The 23690-nt window shown below is 35.8% G+C and overlaps 2 protein-coding genes and 1 pseudogene across 2 annotated transcripts in view; all 3 read left to right on the top strand.

Annotated features, from left to right (window-relative positions):
* The first annotated feature begins 852 nt into the window (after positions 1–852).
* Positions 853–1423, top strand: LOC129801054 (probable small nuclear ribonucleoprotein E; annotated as a pseudogene).
* A 2087-nt stretch (positions 1424–3510) lies between these two features.
* LOC129804564 (cyclin-H) lies at positions 3511–4513 on the top strand. The gene has a single exon (XM_055851958.1). The coding sequence runs from the start codon at positions 3615–3617 to the stop codon at positions 4470–4472; it is 858 nt and encodes a 285-aa protein (XP_055707933.1). The 5' UTR covers positions 3511–3614; the 3' UTR covers positions 4473–4513.
* A 728-nt stretch (positions 4514–5241) lies between these two features.
* The window catches only part of LOC129801053 (myotubularin-related protein 6), a 37498-nt gene continuing 19049 nt past the window's right edge, over positions 5242–23690 (top strand). Inside the window, exons 1-5 of the mRNA XM_055845812.1 lie at positions 5242–5603; positions 11677–11793; positions 11877–12591; positions 18001–18988; positions 21822–21850. Coding sequence (XP_055701787.1) covers positions 5394–5603; positions 11677–11793; positions 11877–12591; positions 18001–18988; positions 21822–21850 — 2059 coding nt within the window. The 5' untranslated portion in view covers positions 5242–5393. The remainder of the gene's footprint in view (positions 5604–11676; positions 11794–11876; positions 12592–18000; positions 18989–21821; positions 21851–23690) is intronic.

The raw sequence follows: 23690 nt of genomic DNA, 5'->3' as shown, positions 1-23690 counted from the left end.
TATATATATATAATCGTATTTTTGAAATAAAAACTTATTATAGTCAATCTTGAAGATGCCCTCTACAAAATCGACCACTCACATTCTTGATATACAGTAGAGAGTCTCGCTATAGGCCATCGCTCTATAGTCCACAATTTATCGACCGTTGATTTCTAAACACTGATTTTAAGTTAGGTTATGTTTTTTAGTATGCGACCATGCATAATTATTTTAATATTTTTGGCAAACTTTATTAAGTAGTTTTGATAATTGTGATCCACAATGAAGAGAGCGAGGACAAGTACCACAATCGCAAAGAAAGTGGAAGCCGTCGAGCAATTTCAATACAGTAGACTCTCGATATCCAGCACTTCGATATCCGGGTGACAGCTGCCAAACACATGGCGGTTGATATATTCAAAATTATTTTCACTAAACATGAAGTTTGTCCAGAGTGAATTAAAGTATTATTAACATTGTATCGAAGTTTTTAATACATAATTGTGATAAAAAATGAAACATAAGCACACCATGAAGAAAATTCTCTTTTTCTTTGTCAGACAGAAAATAAATTCACACTGCACAAAATAGAAAAATCGTTGATCATTCAAAAAACCTAAATGTCATTTTGTCCCCCAGTCAGCCGGATATCGAAGAGTCTACTGTACTAAAAATCGTTGATAATTTTAAAAAATTACATGGACTATAGTGCGATCCAAGTGTCAAATTTGAAACCAAATATGGACTATAGCGAGACTCTACTGTATTTATTTTGGAGTGGTTTAAAACACGAAAAACTTTTCAAAGTGCATTTGCATGTAATATCGATTAGCTGATGGTATTATCGATCAAGAAAAAAATAGGTTTTACATGTACCATCAGGGAATGTGAATATGTATTTTATTCCGATAAAATAAAAAAATAGACAAATTTCTTAGTGTGTTCAAAACAACGCTGCCAGACGTTAATTGACCAGGGAAAGTGTCCCAATTCCTCGTGAAATTATGTGAAAATCCACCAGGAAAATATCTTTCAAGGGCAATGCGAAGGTGCAGAAGGTGATAGTGCAACCCATCAACCTGATTTTCCGCTACCTGCAGAACAGATCGAGGGTGCAAGTGTGGCTGTTTGAGTGTAAACAGCCGGCTGGAGGAGCACATTGTGAGCTTCGATGAGTACATGAATCTCGTCCTGGACGACTCAGAGGAAGTCAATATCAAGACGAAGAACCGCAGACAACTCGGAAGGATAATGCTGAAAAGGGACAACATCACGCTTATCCAGAATGTCAATCCGGACCCTGGGATGCAAATGTGAGGTTAGGGTGGACACTCCGGGAAGCTGTAGGAACGTCGCTTCCTGCACAACATTTGCACACTGTCGAGAAGTTGATCTTTGGTAATTGGATGATCCACAGTAGCCCGTGAAAGGACCCAAGCTTCCAGCGATTTCTCGTGTTCTCTTGAAAGGACTACAGAAGCGCCGATGCGTCTTTCTTCCGGACTGGTTCCCTTCAACTTCCCATCAGTGTTTCGTACGGCACATTGTATATCCGAGCTGCCTCTCTAATGCTAAGTTCATTCCTGGCATCCTCAAGGGCTCTTTCCATTTCATCATTCCGGTATTGAAGGCGTTTTCTGGTGTTTTTGCCATGTTTTTGTTGAAGAAAAAAGTGATCGATATTCCATACATCAGAATTTGAGATTATCGATCGCAGAAAATCTCTTATTACGCTCAACCAGTGCTTTACCTATGAAATTGTATTGTATTGTATTGTATTTATTTTTCCATTATCATTGACAATATTTGGCCTTGTTCAACCTTTCATACCTTGCGGCCATCGCCGTCTTAGTGTTGGTTACCAACCTCCAGGGTGAAAACGGTGAAAACGATGGATAATCGATGCAATATCGATAAACGATATTGTATTGATTGTATTGGCTTAAGGCAAATGGCAGAAAAGTGAATTTTTGGAATGGCTACTATTGTAATTTTGTGCACATATTTTTAAAAATCACTTTTCTTGTGCAAATATTACTGGAAAAATTGTGAAATTTTTTATTTGACATCGTAAAACATAAAATGATTAAACAATAATATAATAATTAAATTTCATGTAGAAAAACTACTTTTTTTATCCATCAATTGGAAGAGAAGTCGATATTACAAGCATCGCTTGATCGATATTAGGAGCGTTTTGGTATTACCAGCGTCTACCCTATCACTTCCAGCAACCATTTTTACAACAAAAAACTTTTTCTATAATGGTGTCTACCTGTCTACACAATAGAAGCAATTTTCGTCAAAAGGTCTTTTTTTTTTTAAAAAATCTGACGTTTCTGCCTGGATAAGGGAAATTTTCTTTAAAAAGGCATTTTTTAAAGAAATTTCTACTAGTGTGTAGGCAAACCTGTGCTTATTAAAAGTCGTGTAGTATCGGAAATTTTGTGTTGATACAGTAGAGTCTCGCTATAGTCCATATTTGGTTTCAAATTTGACACTTGGGTCGCACTATAGTCCATGTAATTTTTTAAAATTATCAACGTTTTTTAGTATTGAAATTGCTCGACAGCTTCCACTTTCTTTGCGATTGTGGTACTTGTCCTTGCTCTCTTCATTATGGATCACAATTATCACAACTACTTAATAAAGTTTGCCAAAAATATTAAAATAATTATGCATGTCGCATACTAAAAAACATAACCTAACTTGAAATCAGTGTTTTGAAATCAACGGTCGATAAATTGTGGACTATAGAGCGATAGAGCGATGGCCTATAGCGAGACTCTACTGTGGTTCTAATAGAAATTGCAGATTGACGTGCTGGTAACACTAATCCCGCTTATTCACGGTGCCATGATGAATATTTTTGCGCCAAAAAGACAAAATACAAAGAAAAACTCTCAAAAAATAAATTGTCTTCTTGATATCTTTGTCAGAAGACGGATCTCTGTTCCCTAAACACCCTTTTACTTGATTCTTGCGGACATATGAAGAAATTTAAAGAAAATATCATTTCAAATGACTAGCTTCCTAAATCGCGCGCAATTCAACTCGAGAGAGAGAGAGAGTAATAAATAACTCACTTGACAAACGTCTGGTGGCGCTTCGATTGCGAAACATCTCTAAAATGCGACAAAATATTTTCGTCTCTATTTTATCCTTATTAGCAGGTCTTGTATCTCCTCGTAATACGTACTTTAGCATTCCTTATTAATCAAAATAGTGTTGTACAAAAGGGTTTTTCTCAAACCTATCCTGAATTTTGAGACAGCTCAAAAGAATATGAGTCTTCCAGCTCAGAATTTCATCTCAATGTTTTTGTTGTAATATCGACAATTATTCATATTTAAAACCTCTCATTTTCTCACGTGAATTTTCGCAGCATTTCGAAGAATCTCAACTGGCACGATCAAATTCACTTCGGCTTTTATTTTAGCTTAGTCCTGGTAGAGGCCATAAGGGAAGAAAATGAATCACAGGTGATACATCTTATTTCAACCTCATTTGCAAGTTGTAAACAAACTGACAGCTTTGAATTCAAAAAAAGAGCATGTGAGTTTGTTTACTCGCGGAAAAATTTTGTGTTTTCACCTAATTTTGTGGTTTTTGTGCAGAATTTCCAATAGACAATGTATCCTCAGAGTTCCCAGAAGAAATACTGGAAGTTTAGCAATGAACAGCAATTGGCAAATATGCGTGCGAGGCACAATCAGGACTACATTGCTAAGCACCAGGAAAAGTGGGAAGCCAGCGGAAAGGCAGACTTTTTCCTGACTGTGGAGGAAGAGAGGCATCTCCTGCAGCACTACTGTGTCAATATGAAAGAATTCTGCAAGAGATTCGAGCCAGCAATGCCAAAATCTGTGATAGGATCGGCCTTTCACTATTTCAAGCGCTTCTACATCTACAATTCTCCCATGGATTACCATCCAAAAGAGATTCTTGCCACTTGTGTATACTTGGCATGCAAAGTTGAGGAATTCAATGTATCCATTGGGCAATTTATTGGGAATATTAAAGGAGACCGATCCAAGGCAATGGATATCATTCTTGCAAATGAACTCTTGCTCATGCAGCAGCTAAATTATTATCTCACTATTCACAATCCCTTTAGGCCAATCGAGGGATTTCTCATTGATATCAAGACACGGTGTTCTCTAGTCAATCCGGATCGTCTCAGGATGGGAATTGATGAATTCATTGAGAAGACTTACCTTACGGATATTTGTCTCCTTTATGCACCTTCACAGATTGCCCTGGCTGCTGTACTTCATGCTGCTAGCAAAGAACAAGAGAATCTAGATCACTACGTCACTGAATCACTCTTCCAGAATTCCAAGGAGAAGCTCCCAGTCCTTATTGAAGCTGTCCGGAAGATTCGATCAATGGTGAAAGCGATAGACATTCCTCCGAAGGATGTCATTCGGCAAATTGAGAAGAAATTGGAAGCTTGCAGAAATCAGGAAACAAATCTCGATCGTTTGTAAACTTTTATCTAAATACAGTGAATTGATTATTAAAAAAAATATTCCGGGAATGCTGGATGATTTCCTAACCTCACATTTGCTTCCCGGCTCCGAATTTTTCGATTGAAACCACAGGTGTCACTGTGGTCGTTTTGTTTTGACGAGTTCATGCTGTCAGTTTTTTCGGGGTTCATGAGCAGCTGAGAAAGAAAAAGTATTTTGTGGCTAATCTTGGTGATTCGGTAGTGTTATCAGGGTGATATCCAGATCATTGTGATCCCAAGCATCTTCTAAAATAGTGAACTAGTGAATGAAGTTGTGAATTGGAGAGAAAAAACAATGGAATTAATTCAGACTCCCAAGGTAACTTTCCAATTGTTTTCTCCTCTTTCCTTCCACTAATACCCTGGGCATTGAGCTGATAAATCAATAGGGGATTGTATGTGTCATCACAGAAGTTTAGTCTGTTAGGAAAATACGGAAATTTCCGTGGTTTGCGATAAATTTGATAGTCCACATAGAACCATTCCATATGGTCGATCAGCGGCTGGGTGAAAATGCGCATGCTTCTCCGGAAGGGAGGGTTGTCGATGACTAGAGAAGTTCAGCATCAGTTCTTTGAGCAAGTTTCTCCAGTTGGGAAATTCATTGACCCACTTCCACTGCTTTTCAAGGGCAAATTTCCCCGCAAACATTAATCGACCCCACTGTCTCGACCACTTGTCTCCTTTCCACGCATCAAGACTCCAAGTTTGCTCCTTGTCTGGCCTTTTCTTCCACTGTCAGTCATCCTCTGAGTGTCCTCAGGATATCATTGTGCCCACCAAAGTTGTGTCAAAGTGCAGATAAAAAAAATCCCTTCCTAAAGTGCTTTTCTTGCCATGCAATCTGACTCCTAAAGATCCCCCTGAAGGCCCTGAAGGCATCAATTTCCCAGCAAAGATGTCCTCAAAGACAAGTGACTTGTCGCCCACGTCCTCCCTCCGGAGGAATTTCGATGAGTTGTCACCCGAATCGACAGATGAGGTGGAGAGGAAGGTCCTCTGGGGTGTTCCTGTGCCGCCTTTTGTCTCCGAGCGTGTTGTCTCGTGGCTGGAAGAAGGCCTGCAGGAGCCAGAAGTTTTCTTCAAAAACATCCTCGTTCTCAAAAAGGTCTTGCAACTTATATAACAAAAATTGATTTTCCACTTTTTTATACCCCATTTGCAGCGCGTCAGAAAATAGGGGGAAGTTTTTGTAGTAGACTTATTGATTGGGGATGTCTGGGGTGTTGCAACTTTCTCCTCTTGAATCGTCTCCAAAGTTAACACAGAGTGTCCTTTAAAACTCTGTACATGTCTTGAATTTTATTTCTCGTCCAAAATTTTACACTTTCATTTGTATAAAAGTTGATTTTTCGCATTAAGAAACGCCAAATTGCGAAGTTCAATTGAGTTCAAGGGCATCTCAATATGACTCCACCATAATATCAGCTTCTTTTATCTTGTATTAAATGTTATTCCTTGTAAGAAATCCTGGAATTTTGAACCCTTTTCCTCATTAGATACAGAAGATTTTCTTTGAAATTGGTATCTTTCTTTCATTCCTAAGCTCTTTGTAAAGAGACATCATCTTGTTATTTAAATAAATAAGCTCAGAAGAATAAAATTAAACTGCTTAGAATCACTTCATTCATAATCTTTGCCTTTGTGATGCTTCCAAGAATTTACTTGAGTTCTTGTATTTAATAATAAGACGAAATTAATGAAGTGCGTGGGGAAGAAAATCTAAGTACTCTTTAGCTTTTTTAGACTAAATAATTACTTCTTATTCTTATATTCCACTGTTTCCATTATTAAGGTTTTTGAGGCACTTAATCAAAATACTCATTTCTAAATATAATTGTTTTAAAAGGGGGGTGGCAAGGCGTCCCAGGCTTTGCGGAATGCTCGAAATCGCGACTTAGACACTGACTATACCTTAAAAGTAATTTTGCATAATTTACCTTTTAACGATTCGTAACAGATTTAGGGCAGAATCACATTGATAATAAAATGCTCGCCGTAGCCTCACCGTATTTCGTTAATTTACGCATTTTCATTCCATTTCTTACACAAATTTTCAATTACCGTATTACCTTATCTCATACTCGGTGGCACTAGGTGAAAATAATATAAGAAAATTGAGGAAATAAAACGAAAATTCAATAAAGGTGAGTAAAAAAAACTGTAAGAGAAATTAATCCTATAGTTTTTTGCTCACCGTTTATCGCATTTTCCTTTTATTTCTTCAATTTTCTTATATTATTTCTTTTTGTACCGGCTATCAAAAATTGTGCGCACGAGATATCCACATTAGGGATAATCGCAAGGGTCAGCCCAACCGAAGTGCAATGGAAGAGCCTCGCCTCGGGGGAACCGCCTTAATGATCACGGTAAATCAAATTTTCACCTAGTGCCACCGAGCATGAAATAAGGTAATACGGTAATCGAGAATTTCCGGAAGAATTGCAATGAAAATGCGTAAATTAACGAAATACGGTAAGCATTTTACTGTCAATGTGATTCTGCCCTTCCCAGCGAGCACACTTAGCTGAAAAAAGTAGCGTTTTCAGCATATTTTTGCTGAATCGATTAGCAAAAATTTGCTGACTGATCAGCAGTTCTCGAACAAAAAGTGCTAACCAAATATATGGAAATGGCACTGAATCGCCAATTTTGTTTCAAGGTTAGCAGAATTCAGCTGAAAATACATATGTTTTCAGCTGAATTGCAATCGGTTAGCATTTGGTGCTCGCTGGGTTATTGAACAGATTGAATCACTCAAAAAACGTCCAAAGTAGCTCAGGAGTAATACAATTTATTTTCCAATAAAAATTACTTGTCGGTTAAGAATCGGATCATTATCGATTCATAAGCGATTGGAATCGATCCAGTCTTATCAGAAATTCCAAGACCTGTCTAATGAGGCCAAACGTGATAGGGTGGAATCACCAGTTCTCGCCAGTGCCCCACTTCTCGCCACTTACATTGAAATCGCTATTTTTCGCAATTTATGAAATAAATGAGTCGCAATTTTTTTGTATTGTTTCTGCTTCTACGCATAGAATCGAAAAATAATAATTATACGTTTTGGATTCACGATTTTGATCACTTTTTAGAGCAATATTTTAAGCAAGTGCATCGAATCCAACATCTCTTACCAAATGTACTAAGTGTCGTCAAATTTTCATCAGGCCAAAAATACCTTTTTGGGTAAATTATTTGTCTATTGAATATTTAATTGCACTTGTGGAATACATAAAATTTGTATTTAATCAATTAATATTTCATTTTATATTATTTTTGTATAAAAATGACGCATGGCGAGAAGTGGTAATATTCTGGAATTGATTTTACCACCTGTCGCCATATCTTTTCAATAGGCGACACTAACTTCACTTCGTACATTCTCAGTTGTCAAATCTGCATTGTTTACTTTCTGCAAAAGCCCCATAATTTGATTTCTCAAATAAAAGTGAAGAAAAATCATTTAAAGAGAGTAATAATAAAGTGATCACAAGGAAAGAGAAATGGTGAATGTATTCTTTTCATAGCATTGCCTAAAATAACCGAGTGTGGTTCTTTTCAAGTGGGTGGCGAGAAGTAGTTACAAATTTTACAAAACTGGCGAAAAGTGGTAAAAAGTGGCGACGAAATGGTTATTTTTGCATTATTAATAAAAATCAGTTTTTTAAGTAGTTCAGCGTTATGTTCTAGGATTATTGTTTTCACGTATCTAGAGCCAATACATCTAAGTAACTTTGTGTCAAATTTGACTTATCTTGTAACAAGGATTCAAAAGTTATGATTAAATGAATTTAATTTTTTCCTAAACATAGCGATAGCCGGTTATTCCACCCTACCATTTGGTTGAGAAATGCTCTCTCTAAGAGCGTTTTTAACTTTTGACCTTGAAAACCCGTTATTAGGAATGATTCAATGGTATTTTCGAATAAGGGGGTCAATTCAGGGATTCAGCTGATTACTGATTACACATTTATAATTCTGACTTCTAATTCAGACATCCCAGCTGATTACTGATTTAGGGTAAATTAAGCTAATTCAAAACCTGCTCCAAATTGAAATTTTTCGCTACTCCAAATGGAAACGTCACTGTTTTCATGATAAATACAATACTAAATTACTATATTTATATATTTTCTATACCATAGTTTCATTATTTAGTTAATTTTGCTCCAAATAAAGCGAAAATCCAATCATATTCACAAATTTTAATTTGTTAATTTCTCAGAAAAATTCAAAGCGTACCTTTTTAACATCGAATTTTTCATCAATCGACCATGTTTTCCAATGAAAAACACAATAGGGTGACTGTTGTTTATTCGTTTTGTTTAACATTTGTGTCTTATTTCTGGCTAATTTTAGTTAAATTAAGTGATAATCTTTATTGTTAACGGTACGTGAAGTTTTCAAATGAAATAATTACCTTATTTCGTGAACAAAAAGTGTTTTTCTTAAGGGTCTGCAAATGCTTCAATAGGAAACCCCGAAAATATGATTTTTTGGAGAGATTTTCTTATTGTTTTAGATTGAAAATGAGAAAAAAAACCAGGAATAAGAACAAATCCTGCACTCAAGAGCAACTCAACAAGGTTTTGGAAGCCTTTCGTCGCGGTTTCACTTACACTGTTTGTCTCCAATTAGAAACTTTCCCTTGTCTCCATTTGGATTAATTTGTTTCCAATAGAAGCATTTTACGCTCTCGTATTTTTCTTGTATTTAAGAAGTTTTCAAATTATATCTCAAGAATTTTCACTAAACAGTAACATTCTAGAAGAGTCAAGGAGCAAATTTATGTAATTCTCTTCAGAAAAAAATTGAACTTAAAGTGTTGATTCTTCTGTCAAAGTTAAAGCGCCTGGAAATGGTTTTGAATTAGGACATTTACCCTAGCTGATTAAAAAAGTCTCCAAAAAGCTCCTAAGCTGTTTTCATATTCAGACACATCAGTGTAATCAGCAAATTACAGATTAGCCGCTGATTTATACTCGACCACATCTCGCGGTGGCCGATAAGCTGATTTAACCCTCTAACGGGTAAGACCACCTCCAGGCGGTCATTCTATAAATCGCATTTACTGCGATAATATTACTTATTTGAAGTTGAAATATCTACAGTGTCCTCAGTTATAGTCTTACTAACTTATTTTCTGAAGCTGAACTCATTTTGACTTTTCGTTTGCTTATCATTTTCAGTTTTGTGTGACAGGTCAGAGAAAAAACAACAAAATGTCGTTCGCGACATTTTTCGTTTTCAAGTGCAAAAAAGATTGTTTTAAAGTAATCTAACTGTAGTAAGAATCTTATTTCCTGAAAGATATGTTCTTCTAGTTTGTATATTTCAATTGATAAGTGTGAAAAAAACTAAAAGTATGAGTTTTAGAAGAAAAAAAGTAACACCGCATATGGGCGGTCTTATCGGTTTAGGTGTAAAATTTTCAAAAACTACTGGTTTTTTAATCTAATTGTTTTGGTTGTTCTGGTAAAATATATTATTATTTTGCAATATATTAATCATGGAAACCAATTGAGATTACACGAAGACTGTCCAGAATGAGTAAAATGGTCGATTTCTACGAATTAAGCGAAATTAATAAAGAAGCGGACTTCAACAGTGATGATGAATTCCCTAATTCGTCCTTTAATACCCCGTGAAATAAAACCAGAAGATGAGCAATGTATCTCAAAGGACCTTCAAATTATACAAGAAGGTGACGTTTTCATACCTAGCCTGCGACCTATTACTTTAAAATCAGTCTAATTGAAACACCTTGAGCTCCATTAACGTCTAATTATAAAAATTATAAACGTTTTTTTCCTAAAAATTATCATTTCGTTAGATAATCATACAACATTCATCCATAAAAAACGTTTAAAATTCATTTATTTTACTAGGGTCGGAGGAACGTCTGTTCGACAGGGAACCCCTATTGACACTTTTGTCAAAATGTTGAAAATTATTTAATGTATCTAGGAAAAAATAAGTAATATAACGTTTTTCTGTAAACTATTCTGTAAACTTTTACAATAAACAGAGATGTTCAAATTTCGTGTCCCAAATGGTACAGAGTAGGGTGTCAATAGGTGCTGACACGAGTTCTTAAAGTGTCAATAGACATTCCTTTCACCCTATTTGTTCACTATCTTTCAATAAAAAATATTTCAGTCTTTTTATACCTTAAACAGATATGACCGCCTCCAGGCGGTCTTTACCTTTTCTTACTTGGCGCCCAAACAGAAAGAGATAATTATCCTAGACAAAATTATTTAACTACTTTTTTGGATATTAAAGAAAATACTGTTAGAGGGTTAGAATTTTATTAAAATCAAATAAATAATTTGGTTCAAAGTACTCTAGGATTATCAAAATCAGAACTTCCAAATTATGTAATTTGTCTAAATTTTATTCTACGCTAATATTCCCTGTAAAACTTAGACAGATTTCCTTATTAATTTTAATTAAAAAAAATTAATAAAACATCTTCAGAACAAAGGCGAGAATGCATTCTGTTAATACAAGATCTTGAGTATACTTTTATAAATGGATAAATAGCATAAAAGCCAGGGATTAAGGCTGGGCAAAAACCATGAAATGCAGTTAATCTTCCTGGCTGAGTTTAGATGTAATTTAAACAGGTCAATTTGTTTTCAGATCTTTTGAATCTAAATTATTTTGATTCGCTTCTAATGGTAATACTTAAAGGATTTTAGGTCGCAATTCTTGAAGCTATTCTTTCACTTTTCCACATTAAAACATTTCAAATGTCCATTTAGTGATGTACCAGTACAATGTTTAGTAATTAGGGGAAAGTACTCTCCCTTCGAACGTTCTTGCCTTCGAATAATGTGAATTTCTCTTATTTTCCCTAAGAGAATTACACATAATTATCATCCAATTATCACTAATTGTAGATAAGCTAACTAATATTTAATAAAAACGTGCAAGTCTCTTAAGAACAATAAAAGAAAATTCACTTTATTCAAAGGCATGAACGTTCGAAGGGAGAGTACTTTCCCCTGCATAATTTAGAAATAAAATATGATAATTTGAATCAAATACGCTTCATGGGGATCAAAATAAAATTATTATAGGCATTGCTTGATACAATTTACTGAGATTTATCTTTTGCCCTCTCAAGCAAAGATGCCAAAATATTAAAGGGAGATTTATTTATTGTGTTGTAGGTGGAGAATGTCCGGATGATTGATCGCTATAATAGCAAGAATGCATCAATTGGGACACTTTATTTGACAGCCACCCATTTAATATTCGTGGATCCTGAAGCGAATAAGGAGACATGGGTAAATTTTTGAGTTATTGAGGGTTGGAAAATATAGATTTTTTTATATTTTAATATGGTGAAATCCTTGGATTTTATCACTAGATTCTCCATATGCATATTGCAACAATTGACAAATTGCCACTGAGCACAACAGGATCTCCTCTTCTGATCCGCTGTAAGACATTTCTCTCTGTAACATTTGTGATTTCCAAGGAGCGTGAATGTCACGATGTGTACGTGACACTGCAGAAACTCTGTCAGCCAGTTCATATCTCTTCTCTCTATTGCTTCCACTATACCTCGAGCAATGAGGATTTACCCAAGACGGCTGGATGGGATTTCTTCCGGTTGGAGACGGAATTTAAGCGGATGCGCGTACCAAATGAAGATTGGTCACTTTGTACTTTGAATACAAACTATGAGCTCTGTGACACGTATCCCAGGCATCTCTATGTGCCATCTGAGGCATCCACAGCTGTACTAATGGGAAGCAGTAGATTCCGTTCGAAAGGACGCCTTCCGGCACTCACGTACTTGCACAGCAACAGAGCATCGATTTGTAGATGCAGTCAGCCTCTGTCTGGCTTCAGTGCACGATGTTTGGAGGATGAACAGATGCTGGAGGCTATTCGAAAAACCAATCCCAATGCTAGCTACATGTATGTGGTGGATACACGGCCAAAGATTAATGCAATGGCCAATAGGGCGGCCGGGAAGGGATATGAAAATGAGGCTTTCTATGAAAACATCAAATTTCACTTTTTGGGAATTGAGAATATTCATGTGATGAGGACGAGCTTACAGAAACTTGTTGAGAGTGAGTATCAATTTATAAATTTGATTTTAGTAATTTTAGCATGGGAAATTTTACCAAAGTACCACCAAAGCTTCATTTGACCTAAATTGATAATGAAATCAAAACAGAAAATCAAGTGTTTAATTTAATGAAATAATTAGGTGAAAATTTTAATAATCTCACTTTTTATGGTTGGAATTCGAAAAGGTTTTTGTCTTGCAATCAATCGGAATCAAATTGCTAAATTTTTGCTCGCAACTTCCTGAAAAGAAAGAAATGTACGGGTAAAATCGCTAAAATAATCATGACCATCTTATAGCCCAATCCGGTTTTACGGCTCTTAAAATCCTTAAAATATAATAAAACGAAAAGAAAAAGAATTTTCTGATTATGAAATTCACTTTTTAATCAGTTCACCAATTTGTCTCGTTATAACCAGAAATTTGGCCATAGATAATACTTGTTTTCCTTTTTTTTATTTTCTCTTCGTCCTAAACTTTTACAAATTTATAAGGGAGAATCATCCTATTTTTTGTGAGTTCAAAATAAATTTAATTGAAAAAATAAAACAAATATCTCATATAATACACCATTTCTCTTTAATCTATTAGGTGAGATTCTTAACAATCTCACCTACTATAATCCTAACAAAATTTCATGTCGTCCGATCGACCTCAAATTTGGCCAAAATGTGTTTCGCCACTTCCTGATTCCGAATATATATGTGGCTAAGTTACGTTCCCGGCCGGCCGGCCGGCCGGCCGGCCGCTCTTTGGAGCTTAATAGCTCCTAAACTAAAAAAGATATCGACTTGCGGTTTTCGGCAAAGGTTATATATCGGGTGAAAATTGCAACTTGGTGCATTGACCCCCCACCCCCCACCCCTCCTTCCGCCATTTTGAAGACCCCCCTTTTTTTGTTTTCTCAATAGCTCCGCCCCTATGGCATTCAGCGGACTCAAATTTTAGTATGTTATAGCTGGGCCTTAGAGCTTTCCATCAATACCAAACTTAAGGTCCCCCAACCCCCCTGACCCGAGCTATGAGGGTCCAAAAAAAATTTCTTAAAATGGCCATAACTCCGGTTCTAATTGTCAGAATTTAAAAAGTGAGGACTTCTTGGAAAGCTCTCGTGAAATGCCACTTCTCCTTCTAACATCGCAAGTTCATAAAACCACCGCTAGGGGCGCTTTTTTTAAAAAGAAAATTTTTAAATCTTAAAAGTTAAATAACTCAAAAATTCCATTGTGCATCGGGCTGAAAATTTAGTATGTTGTAGCCGTTGATTATACCTATCAAACAAAAAAAACCTTAAGTCGATCTATAACCCCTGACCCGAGCTATAAGGGGTCAAAGTTCGAACATTGACCGGCCTCTATCTCCGGTTCTAATTAACATAGCGACCTAAATTTTACCTTTTTGGTTTCGTCTCGATGAGCACTTTCAGATGGAAGTTCAAAAAGTCACCACAGGTGGCGCTGTGATAGCGTCAAAATTCATCGAAATTCAAAGTCACTTTTCTCAAAAACGGCATTGTGCAAGTTAATGAAATTTTAGTATGTTGTAGTCCAGTCTAGGACGTTTCCAAAATGGTGCGTATGTGCGCTGTGGTTTCAATAGAACCGGAGATATGAGGGGTCAAAGTTCACGAAATTAAAAAAATCATATCTCCGGTTCTATGTGACCGATTTTGATGAATGAGGGCTTAAACGAAAGATCTCACCAAATGCTACAACTTTGTAGAATATTTTAACTTCGTGGGACCAACACCAGGGGCGCCACAGTCGAAAAACCAATTTCAATATCACATAACCTCAATTATCTCGACTGTCGCTGAACCGATTTTGATGATTACTTCAACATAATTGTAGAGCACATTTGTCTCTACATTTCGTCCATACATCATTTTCCACTCAGACTACGCTATCACTCAGATTTTGCCGTTTAAGTGTGAAAAAATTGATTTTTCCCATAATAACGCTTTGAAATCACTCAGATGCCAATTTCACTGCCTCTACTCCACCGAGACACTTAAAATATGGGTTTAAATGGAAAGTCCCGCAAAATACAACAATTCTTTGATTTAGTTGAAGTTCAACAAATGAACACTTGGGGCACTCTGGATGAAAAAACGAGTTAAGAAACAAAAAACCTCGCTTATCTTGGCTTCTGAGTAATCGATGAGTTCAAGTTCTACGGCAAAATTATAGAGAACATTCTGGTCTACATTTCACCCATATATTACTTTTGTGCCAGTTCATCCAAATCCTTGACATTTTGGTTCAAATACAAAACTTGTATAATTTCACGAATTTGATTCAAGATAACTGAATGGCGTCTCCCTACTTCAGCATCAAATCGAATTTGCATGCACTCCGAGTTAGCTCACGTTAAGAATCTCACCTACATAAGCCGGTTAGGATTATCTGTCCCTTTTTTAACTCTTTCCGGACCGCAGCATATGCTGCAAGCCAATTTCACAATTTTTAATCAAAAATATCTATGCTCAAGAATTAATTGAGGTCCTACAAAAAATATCTTACATTTGAACATCCTTATAGTTTGTAATCATCCACAAGAATCGGATTTTTATCAGTTCTGAATAATTAAAAAACATTGTTTTTCATAGAAAATGCATATGCTTCTTTGGGTACTATAGTCCCAAAAGAGACGAAAGAGTTAAACGTGTCCTGGTTAAAATCTTGAAAACCAGAATCCTGAAAAGCCCCCGAAAGGTTCAAAATTCCGAAAGGTTAAAATCCCGATTGCTAAAATTCCGAACTCCAAACTCTCGAAGGGGCCAAAATCTCCAAAGGTAAGATACCGAATGCCTAAATACCGAATGGGTCGAAAGCCCGAAAGCCAAAGTCCAGAAGAGACAAAATCTCGAAATCCAATATCCCGAAAGCCAAAATTCCGATAGATCGAAATCCCGAAGAGCCAAAAAACCCAAATGGGTCGAAATTCCGAAAAACCACAATTCCGAAAAGCCAAAATCCCGATGAGACAAAATCTCGAAATCCAAAATCCCGAAAGCCAAAATCCCGACAGACCAAAATCCCGAAGAGCCGAAAAACCCAAATGGGCCGATATTCCGAAAAGCCAAAATTCCAAAAAGCCAAAATCCCGATGAGAAAAAATCTAGAAATCCAATATCGCGAAAGCCAAATTTTGGATATACCAAAATCCCGAAGACCCAAAAAACCCAAATGGGCCGATATTCCGAAAAGCCAAAATCCCGATGAGAAAAAATCTTAAAATCCAATATCCCGAAAGCCAAATTCGCGATAGACCAAAATCCCGGAGAGCCAAAAAACCCAAATGGGCCGATATTCCGAAAAGCCAAAATTCCGAAAAGCCAAAATCCTGATGAGAAAAAAACTCGAAATCCTAAATTTCGAATGGATCGAAATTCCGAAAAACCAAGATCCCAAAAAGCCAAAACTCCGAAAAATTGAAATCCCGATGAGAAAAAATCTCAAAATTCCGAAAGGCTAAAATCCCGATGAAAAAGAAATCTTGAAATCCAAAATCGCGAAACCCAAAATTCCAAATTGGTCAAGATCCAGAAAAGCCAAAATCCTCAATGGGTCAAAATGCCGAAAAGCTAAAATCCCGAAGAGCCAAAATTCCGAAAGGCCCAAATCCCTAATAGGCCAAAATCCCGAAATCTTAAAACTGTCATAGCTACTCCGAGGATTGTTCCCGCGCGCTTACTGGAGGCAAAAGGAAATTTTCTGGGAAATTATTCCACACTTTCTAAGTATAACCTCGTCCCTTTCATGATTTTCAATTTTGGTTATTCGGGATTCCGACTCATTCGGTATTTCTTTCGAACCATTTTAGGGCACAATCACATTGACAATAAAATGTTCGCCGTAGTCTCACCGTATTTCGTTAATTTACGCATTTTCATTGCAATACTTACGCAAATTTTCCATTACCGTATTACCTTATCTCATATTCGGTGGCACTAGGTGAAAATAATATAAGAAAATTGAAGAAATAAAGCGAAAATTCGATAAATGGTGAGCAAAGAAAACTTTGCGGGAAATTAAACGTCCAGTTTTTTTGCTCACCGTTTATCGAATTTTCGTTTTATTTCTTCAATTTTTTCTTGTATTATGTATGCCACCGAGTATGAGATAAGGTAATACGGTAATGAAAAATTTTCGTAAGAATTCTAATGAAAATGCGTAAATTAACGAAATACGGTAAGCATTTTACTGTCAATGTGATTCTGCCCTTACTGTTAGAGTTATCCACTCCCGGGGACCACACGCTCTTTGTGCGTTCGCCTGTCCGCCCGTCCGTCCTACTGTCCGGCCGTTACCAGGCCTTGAGGCCAAAACGGTTAGAGATAGCGTGTTTCTCACCCGAATGAGGTTATGTTCGACTCTTTGGAAAGGTCTTAACATTTGTGACAATTGTATCAACCGGTTCCGATCGTTAATGGAACGATGATCTGCATTTGTCCGAAAATCAATTCTATTACTCCTCTATTTTGACCGATCTTTTGAGTGATTTATAAATCGGTTCAAATCGGTTGTGAACCGGTAAACGGTAAATAATGCGAAAGCATAATAGCAATGGAAAATTCGTGGAGTCTGCTATCTGGAAAGTTCGAGTATACCGAAAAGCTGACACGCTTTTCTAATATTTTCTAAAAGAAAAAATAATGTAGACTTGACTCTTGGACTGGCGGTAAGATTGTCTGATTATACCGATTATGCCCAAAAATTCAAAAACGGACTATACAACCTTTAGCTCGTACAACGTACTATTTTATCCCGTACAACATACCACCCATGACACTTTCACTTTTTTCTATCTTCCAACAAATCTATGTATTTTCGTATACCGACAGAAACCAGATCGAATTTTGTCTGGTTACGCTCTTTAATGTTTCTAGTGCTTAAAAATGGAAACGTATTATGGTAAGTGTGTCAAATTTCGGCATAGTTGCATGCAAGTGGCAAAGTCTCAAGTTTGAAATGTAATATTTTTAATACAAATTGGTTTTTTTTATTCCTTTTTCTTAAAGCGTGTTGCTTGGAACCTTGTAGACAATTTATCGTCTTTATTTTTTCTAAAAATCATTCTTAATACATTTTAAAATGAATAAAAATGTAGACATAGCTTTGGTGCCCTATTCCGGCCACCATAATTCTCATAGTTCCTTGCCCTTCGGGAATTCTTCCAATGTTTTTTTCGCGTCATCTCGCTTGTCGCTGCTACGTTTTCTGTTATTCCTTTCCATTGTATAATCTTTAGAGTAAGTAAAAACTTGAAATTCATGGAAATTAGAGGAACATAAAAGGTGGCCGGAATTGCAAGCTGGCCGGAATTTGGCACACTTACCCTATATTCTCTAATTTTCTTGCTTAGCGACAATCAAAGAAGAAGAAAAAACCAAATGTATTTTTTGCAGCTTGTGAACAAAAGACACCGACAATGAGTGGATTTTTGAGTTCTTTGGAATCTTCCGGATGGCTAAAGCATATCCGATCGATTCTGGACACTTCTAATTTCATTGCTTGTGCTGTGGACAAAGGGATCTCTGTGGTAGTCCATTGCTCAGATGGATGGGATAGAACGGCTCAGGTTTGCTCACTGGCAGCCCTTATTCTTGATCCTTTCTATCGTACAATCAAGGGATTCCAGGCACTGATTGAGAAAGACTGGTTGGCCTTTGGGCATAAATTTAGTGAACGGTGTGGCTATATTCAGACAGATCCCAAAGAGATGTCTCCTGTTTTTACCCAATTCCTCGATAGTACGTGGCAATTGGTACAGCAAAGGTGTGATGCTTTTGAATTCAATGAACGCTTCCTCCTGACCCTGCATGATCATGTGCAATCGTGCCAATTTGGCACATTTATTGGGAATTGTGAGAAAGATCGGTTGGATTTGCGTCTGTCAGAGACAACATTCTCACTCTGGGGCTACATGGCCAATCACATCAATGAGTACATTAATCCTCTGTATCGTCCGGAGATGGATGAGATACTAAAGCCAAATTTGGCACCACAGTGCATAAAATTCTGGCGAGGGATGTACAGTAGATTTGAGAGTGGAGTTCACCCTAGGGAACCATTGGGGGATCTTTTGTTGGCCAGTAGGGATCACTGTACATCCCTGGAGGATCATGTGCAGCATCTCACGAAGAGAATTTCAAATCTCAAAAATCTAATTTCCAAGTCAGCCAGAAGATTCCAAGGACCATCAATGAGGCTCAAGGATAACAAAGAAACGACTGAGATCAATGATAATCGCTACAATTATGATAAGAAGTCAGGACAATTGACTGACACCACGGATCATCCTCTCAATTCCACGGATTTCTCCTTCTCAAATCTCTCGGTAAGTACCATTTCCATCTCTTACCATTCTTTGCATTTAATTTTGAAGCTTTTTGAGTGAAGTGTACGACTGCTAGCACATATCTTTCAGCAGCGAATGTTTCAAAAGATTTTAATCACATTTAATTTACGCAGTTACAATCTTCTCTGATTCGCAAATATCCCCATGCAAGAAATTTGCGCTAGCATCAATTTCTTTTCATAAAAAAGTAAATAAATAAAATTAAGTGAATGAGATTTCGTAGAATTCTTGAAATCGAAAGAGTGATTTTTCTTTTAGAAAGTATTTAGGAAAATATATTTTTATTAATTTGGAGTTCATAAAATTAAATCAATGAAAATTTACAGTTCAAAAATATTAGCAAAATATTGAAAATTTAAAAGATAATAATACTATTTCAGTAATTTTTATGAGAATTGCAAAAGAATTCATTCAACATTTTTTTCTTATCAAAAAATAAAGAAATTTTCAAAGTTCCAATTACAGAACTTAAAAATATAAAGTTTAAAGATTTACCTCCGAATTCAGGGGTTTAAAGGGGTTAATAAAGTAATTTAAGTTACGCCTCAATTCTTTTAGATAACTCATTAAATTTTAATAGTTTGGACAGTTGTTTGACCTTTAAAAGGACAAATGACCAATTTTCTGATTTTTTTCTTAGATTTAGTAAAAAAAAAATTTTGATTGATAATAATCCTTAAAGGATTTGTGATCAATTATTCTACGATAAAGATTTTCACTGATCAAACTCAAAGAAAGAGCAAAATATGCAGTATTTTTTTTTAATTTCCCACCGATCTGGAGCTTAACCAGCATGCAGACAAAAAGTCCTTCGAAAAATATAATTCATGGATCTCATGAGTTCAAGCACTTCGCAAAACTTGGACGCTTTCCTGTATACTTTGATTTTAAAGTCGCATTTTTTAGGTTTTTAAAACAAAATTTAGAGAAAGTTCTTTTTTACATTATCTGTATTAAAATTGAAAATACAAAATGAATTTAAGACAGGAGGAATTGAAATTTTTACAGCTCGATCTCAATGAGAGATCAGCCATAATTCGCTTTTTTCAATTTGTCATCGCCCTGAAGCGTAAACGGTAAAAAATATATCAACTTTCTGTTTTTGGTGACCACCAATAAAAAAAAGAAATATCTCCAGTTTTTCTTTTTTTTCATTATCCCTTTCCATCCCCTCCAAAAACATGTTTTTTGGTTTATTTCGAAACCGGCACCATAGATCTCTTTTGTTTTTGGATATGTTTTAGAGATAGCCTAAACTGACAATTCGTCAAAACATACCTATGACCGCAAAATTCGCCATTTTGAATTATTGAAGGTCAAAGTTCAATCACTTTGGAGAGCTTATTTATTAATTGATTTGGTTAAATTTGAATTTTTTGGAAATGTATTGAACGGTAATAAATCGGTTAAGTACCGATATTTGAATCATTTTTTTCAAAAAATATTTGTTTCTTGATCTGAAGTTTGTTCCCGAGCTATAGGTCAAACGGTAAGGGATATCAACTTTCGGTCGTCGAAAGTCATTCGATCCCCCATAAGTGGATAGTCTTTTCTCTTTCATTTCCCCTAACTCCTCTCCTTCATCCCTTGCAAAACCATGTTTGGCTCAAGATTTTTCATTGATTGTCAGACATGTTTTAGAAGTAGTCCTGGCGAACATTTTGTCCAAATATACCTATGACCGGTAAATTCGCCATTTTGAATTATTGAAGGTCAAATGTCAACCACTTTGGAGGGCCCATTTGTTAACCGATTTGGTTATATTTGGAGTTTTTTGAAAAGTATTGAAATTTCGTACCCGGCTTAATTAGTCTTTATCAGTAATGAATCGGTCAAGGACCGATTTTTTTATTTTCAAATGCGTTTGTGATTTATGAATCAAGTTGTTCTCTCATAGACCAGTAAGCATCAAAAGATCATGTGAAAAACTAATTCATGGAGAGTTCTATCTCGTGAGTTCGAACATTCCGTAAAGCTGGGACGCTTTGCCATCTCTTTTTCTTGAATATTTATTTTGAGTTTTGCATAAGCTTGTTACTAACCCCATAAAAAAATCCTCCCGAAAGAAATTTCATCAGAGTGTGAATTCTGAGATAGTGAGTTGATCATGTGATAAATTCACCGTCCTGAGATACCCTTTTCTAAGTGTTTCAAGAAATATTAACAAGAACGTAGCACTTGAAAATCTAAACTCTCATCTAAAGGGCAATCTAAACTCAGCTAAATACGTGAATTTCTCACGTGAGTAACTCACGGATCTCAGAATTTATACCCAGAGGATTTCCTGTATAAATTTCACCAGGTATCAAAGGAATTTTCCTCCACAAGTCTCCAAGATTACCCAACATAGGACTTCCAGTGGAATTGCTCGAGAAATTACCCACTAAAGAGTGGAAATTTCCCAAGTAGATCATAGGGTTTTCCTTTGAAAATTTCTTCTTTCGGAAAACACGATAACTTCATTTCTATGTGAGAAATTTCTATGTGCAATTTCCATTATCGTTCTCTAGAATTTCCCACCGAAATTTCGATATTTACGTCAGGATTTTTCTCCCTAAAATCTCCAACGATTTCAACAACGAGAATTAGGGTGGAATCTCTGGGAAAATTACCCCGCAGAGGTGTCGACATTTTCCAAAGAGATCCCATTAAATTCCCTTGGAAATTTTTCATTAAAAATTCCCTCGGAAAATTTGGCTAGTTCCCAGTGAGTTCCCGATGAATTCAAAGAGTAATTTTATGGAGGATTTCTACCGGCATTCTTGGGGATTTAGAGGAGAAATTTCCTCCTAGTGATTGGGAGAATTTCCTGGCCATTGCTAGAGGATTCCTTCAAATTTTCTGAGGAAAAGTCTTTGAATTTTCCAGACCATTCCCGAAGATTTCTCAGGGAAATCGTGAGAAAAATTCCTTCCAAAGATACATGAAAATTCCGTGGCGAGTTCAAGGGAAATCTTGAAGGAAATTCTGTAAAAGTTAAGCTATACTTCGGGCGAGATGGTTTTCTGGTTGCAATGAATAGAGCAATTCAAACAGGTGTGTGAGGCAGCACTATACATACGAGTCATAAACTGAGTAACAAAAAGGATAAGGTAAAAAAAGGGAAAAAATTAAGAGAACTAAAAGAAAAAGAAATATAAAGATAAAAAATAATAAAAGAAAAAAATTAAAAAGGAAAGAAAAAATGTGAGGTGAGGATATTTTATGGTTTTTCCCAAGGATTTTCCTAAGAATTATCCTCAAGTTTCTCCGATCTTTCCCGAAGAGTTTCCAGGGATTTCTTTGAGAAAAATCGCCTAGTTTTTCCGACCACTAACTTTCAGGGGAGTTCACGGGTATATATATTCCTGGGTAAAATCTCTCAGTTTTCCTCACCATTCTCGGAAAGTTCCCGGGGATTTCCTATAAAACTTCCAATAAAACTTTTTTTTAATATTTAGAGAATTTCAAAAAATTCTTGCGGATAATCTAAGATAATTTTTGCAAGCACCTAGCTAAGGAAGTGGGGCACCTTCGAATTGGGGCAGCTTTAAAATAGAACTTTTTTCTTTTATTTTAAATTGAAACTGGATCCTGCAGCGATATAATTTAGCTTCACAAACAATTTATGAAGTTAAAATACATCATGAAAAGGCTTAATTCCATTCAAAAATAGTAGAAAAAGCCCAATTTCAAAGATGCCCTACTTCCCCATACGTGAAACCTTTGTGATTATCCCGAAGTTATTCATAATTTTTGAAAGTTTACTTTTACATTCTTTTGGATAAGTGAGTTAAGAAGAGTATCTGATTAAATTGCTGATACTAATGGCTATTAAATTAAATAGCTTTACTTAGAAACATATTCTTCTCATGGAAAAGCTCGTTCAATCAATAGAAAATAAATAAATAAATAATTCTTGCCCAGGAATTGACGCGGGATAGATATTTACAAGAAATTGAATATTTTGTCTCCTGAAAAATTGCTCAGAACGAATTATTGGTCCCCTGTAATTTCGAAAAAGCGCTATATATAAAGCGCGTGATAGATAGAAAAAACGCTAAAAATTAATTTTATCTCCTTATTTAAATATTTAAAATTTGGTTGTTTCCTAGATTTTGGGAAATTGGTTTAAATTTAAAATTGCTTTTACTGAATTTATTTGAGTTCAAATATTTTATAACACATAAATTCTTTATCCAAGAATCTACGTAAACAGGAAGGATTCCATCAGAAAATTAATGATAATATATTATTCAGCAACAGTTCAGGTGTCTCATCAAATAGTTAAACTTTGTACATTCTTTCTTTTTGATACTCACTCCGTATATCTTCTTGAAAAAAAGAGGAACATTCTTTCGGTTCAACATATTGAAATTTTAAACGAAATCTCGAGTGATAAATAGTTTGGAACTTAATGTTATAGGATAATTTGTTAGGAATGTCTCGAAATTTATGAGACATTTAGTAAAATCCCTAGTATTCTGATATTACTTTTTTTTTCCACCCACACGAGTTCGCTAATTTATTTCAGAGAGAGAGAGAGAGGCGTCTCTCCTAAATTTTAAATAAAACTTGAGGGTTGTTTAATTTGTTTGACATCAAGTAATTATAGAATGAATTTAAAATTACAAGCCACAAGAGAAGGGGGCAAAATTCATTGCTAATTCACCACGCAGATGCTGCTGGTAAATGAGACCTTAATTGAATTTATCTATTAAATTTTATATCAAAGTAACTGCTTCGCTCGTTTTGTGC

Source organism: Phlebotomus papatasi, chromosome 2 (genome assembly GCF_024763615.1).
Source record: "Phlebotomus papatasi isolate M1 chromosome 2, Ppap_2.1, whole genome shotgun sequence".
Lineage (NCBI taxonomy): Eukaryota > Metazoa > Arthropoda > Insecta > Diptera > Psychodidae > Phlebotomus > Phlebotomus papatasi.
Note: the sequence above shows the minus strand (reverse complement) of the source record. Positions and strands in the feature narration are given on the sequence as shown.

Bases quoted from the DNA above. Each gene is read 5' to 3' on its own strand.
- LOC129804564 (XM_055851958.1), top strand. From the start codon at position 3,615: ATGTATCCTCAGAGTTCCCAGAAGAAATACTGGAAGTTTAGCAATGAA.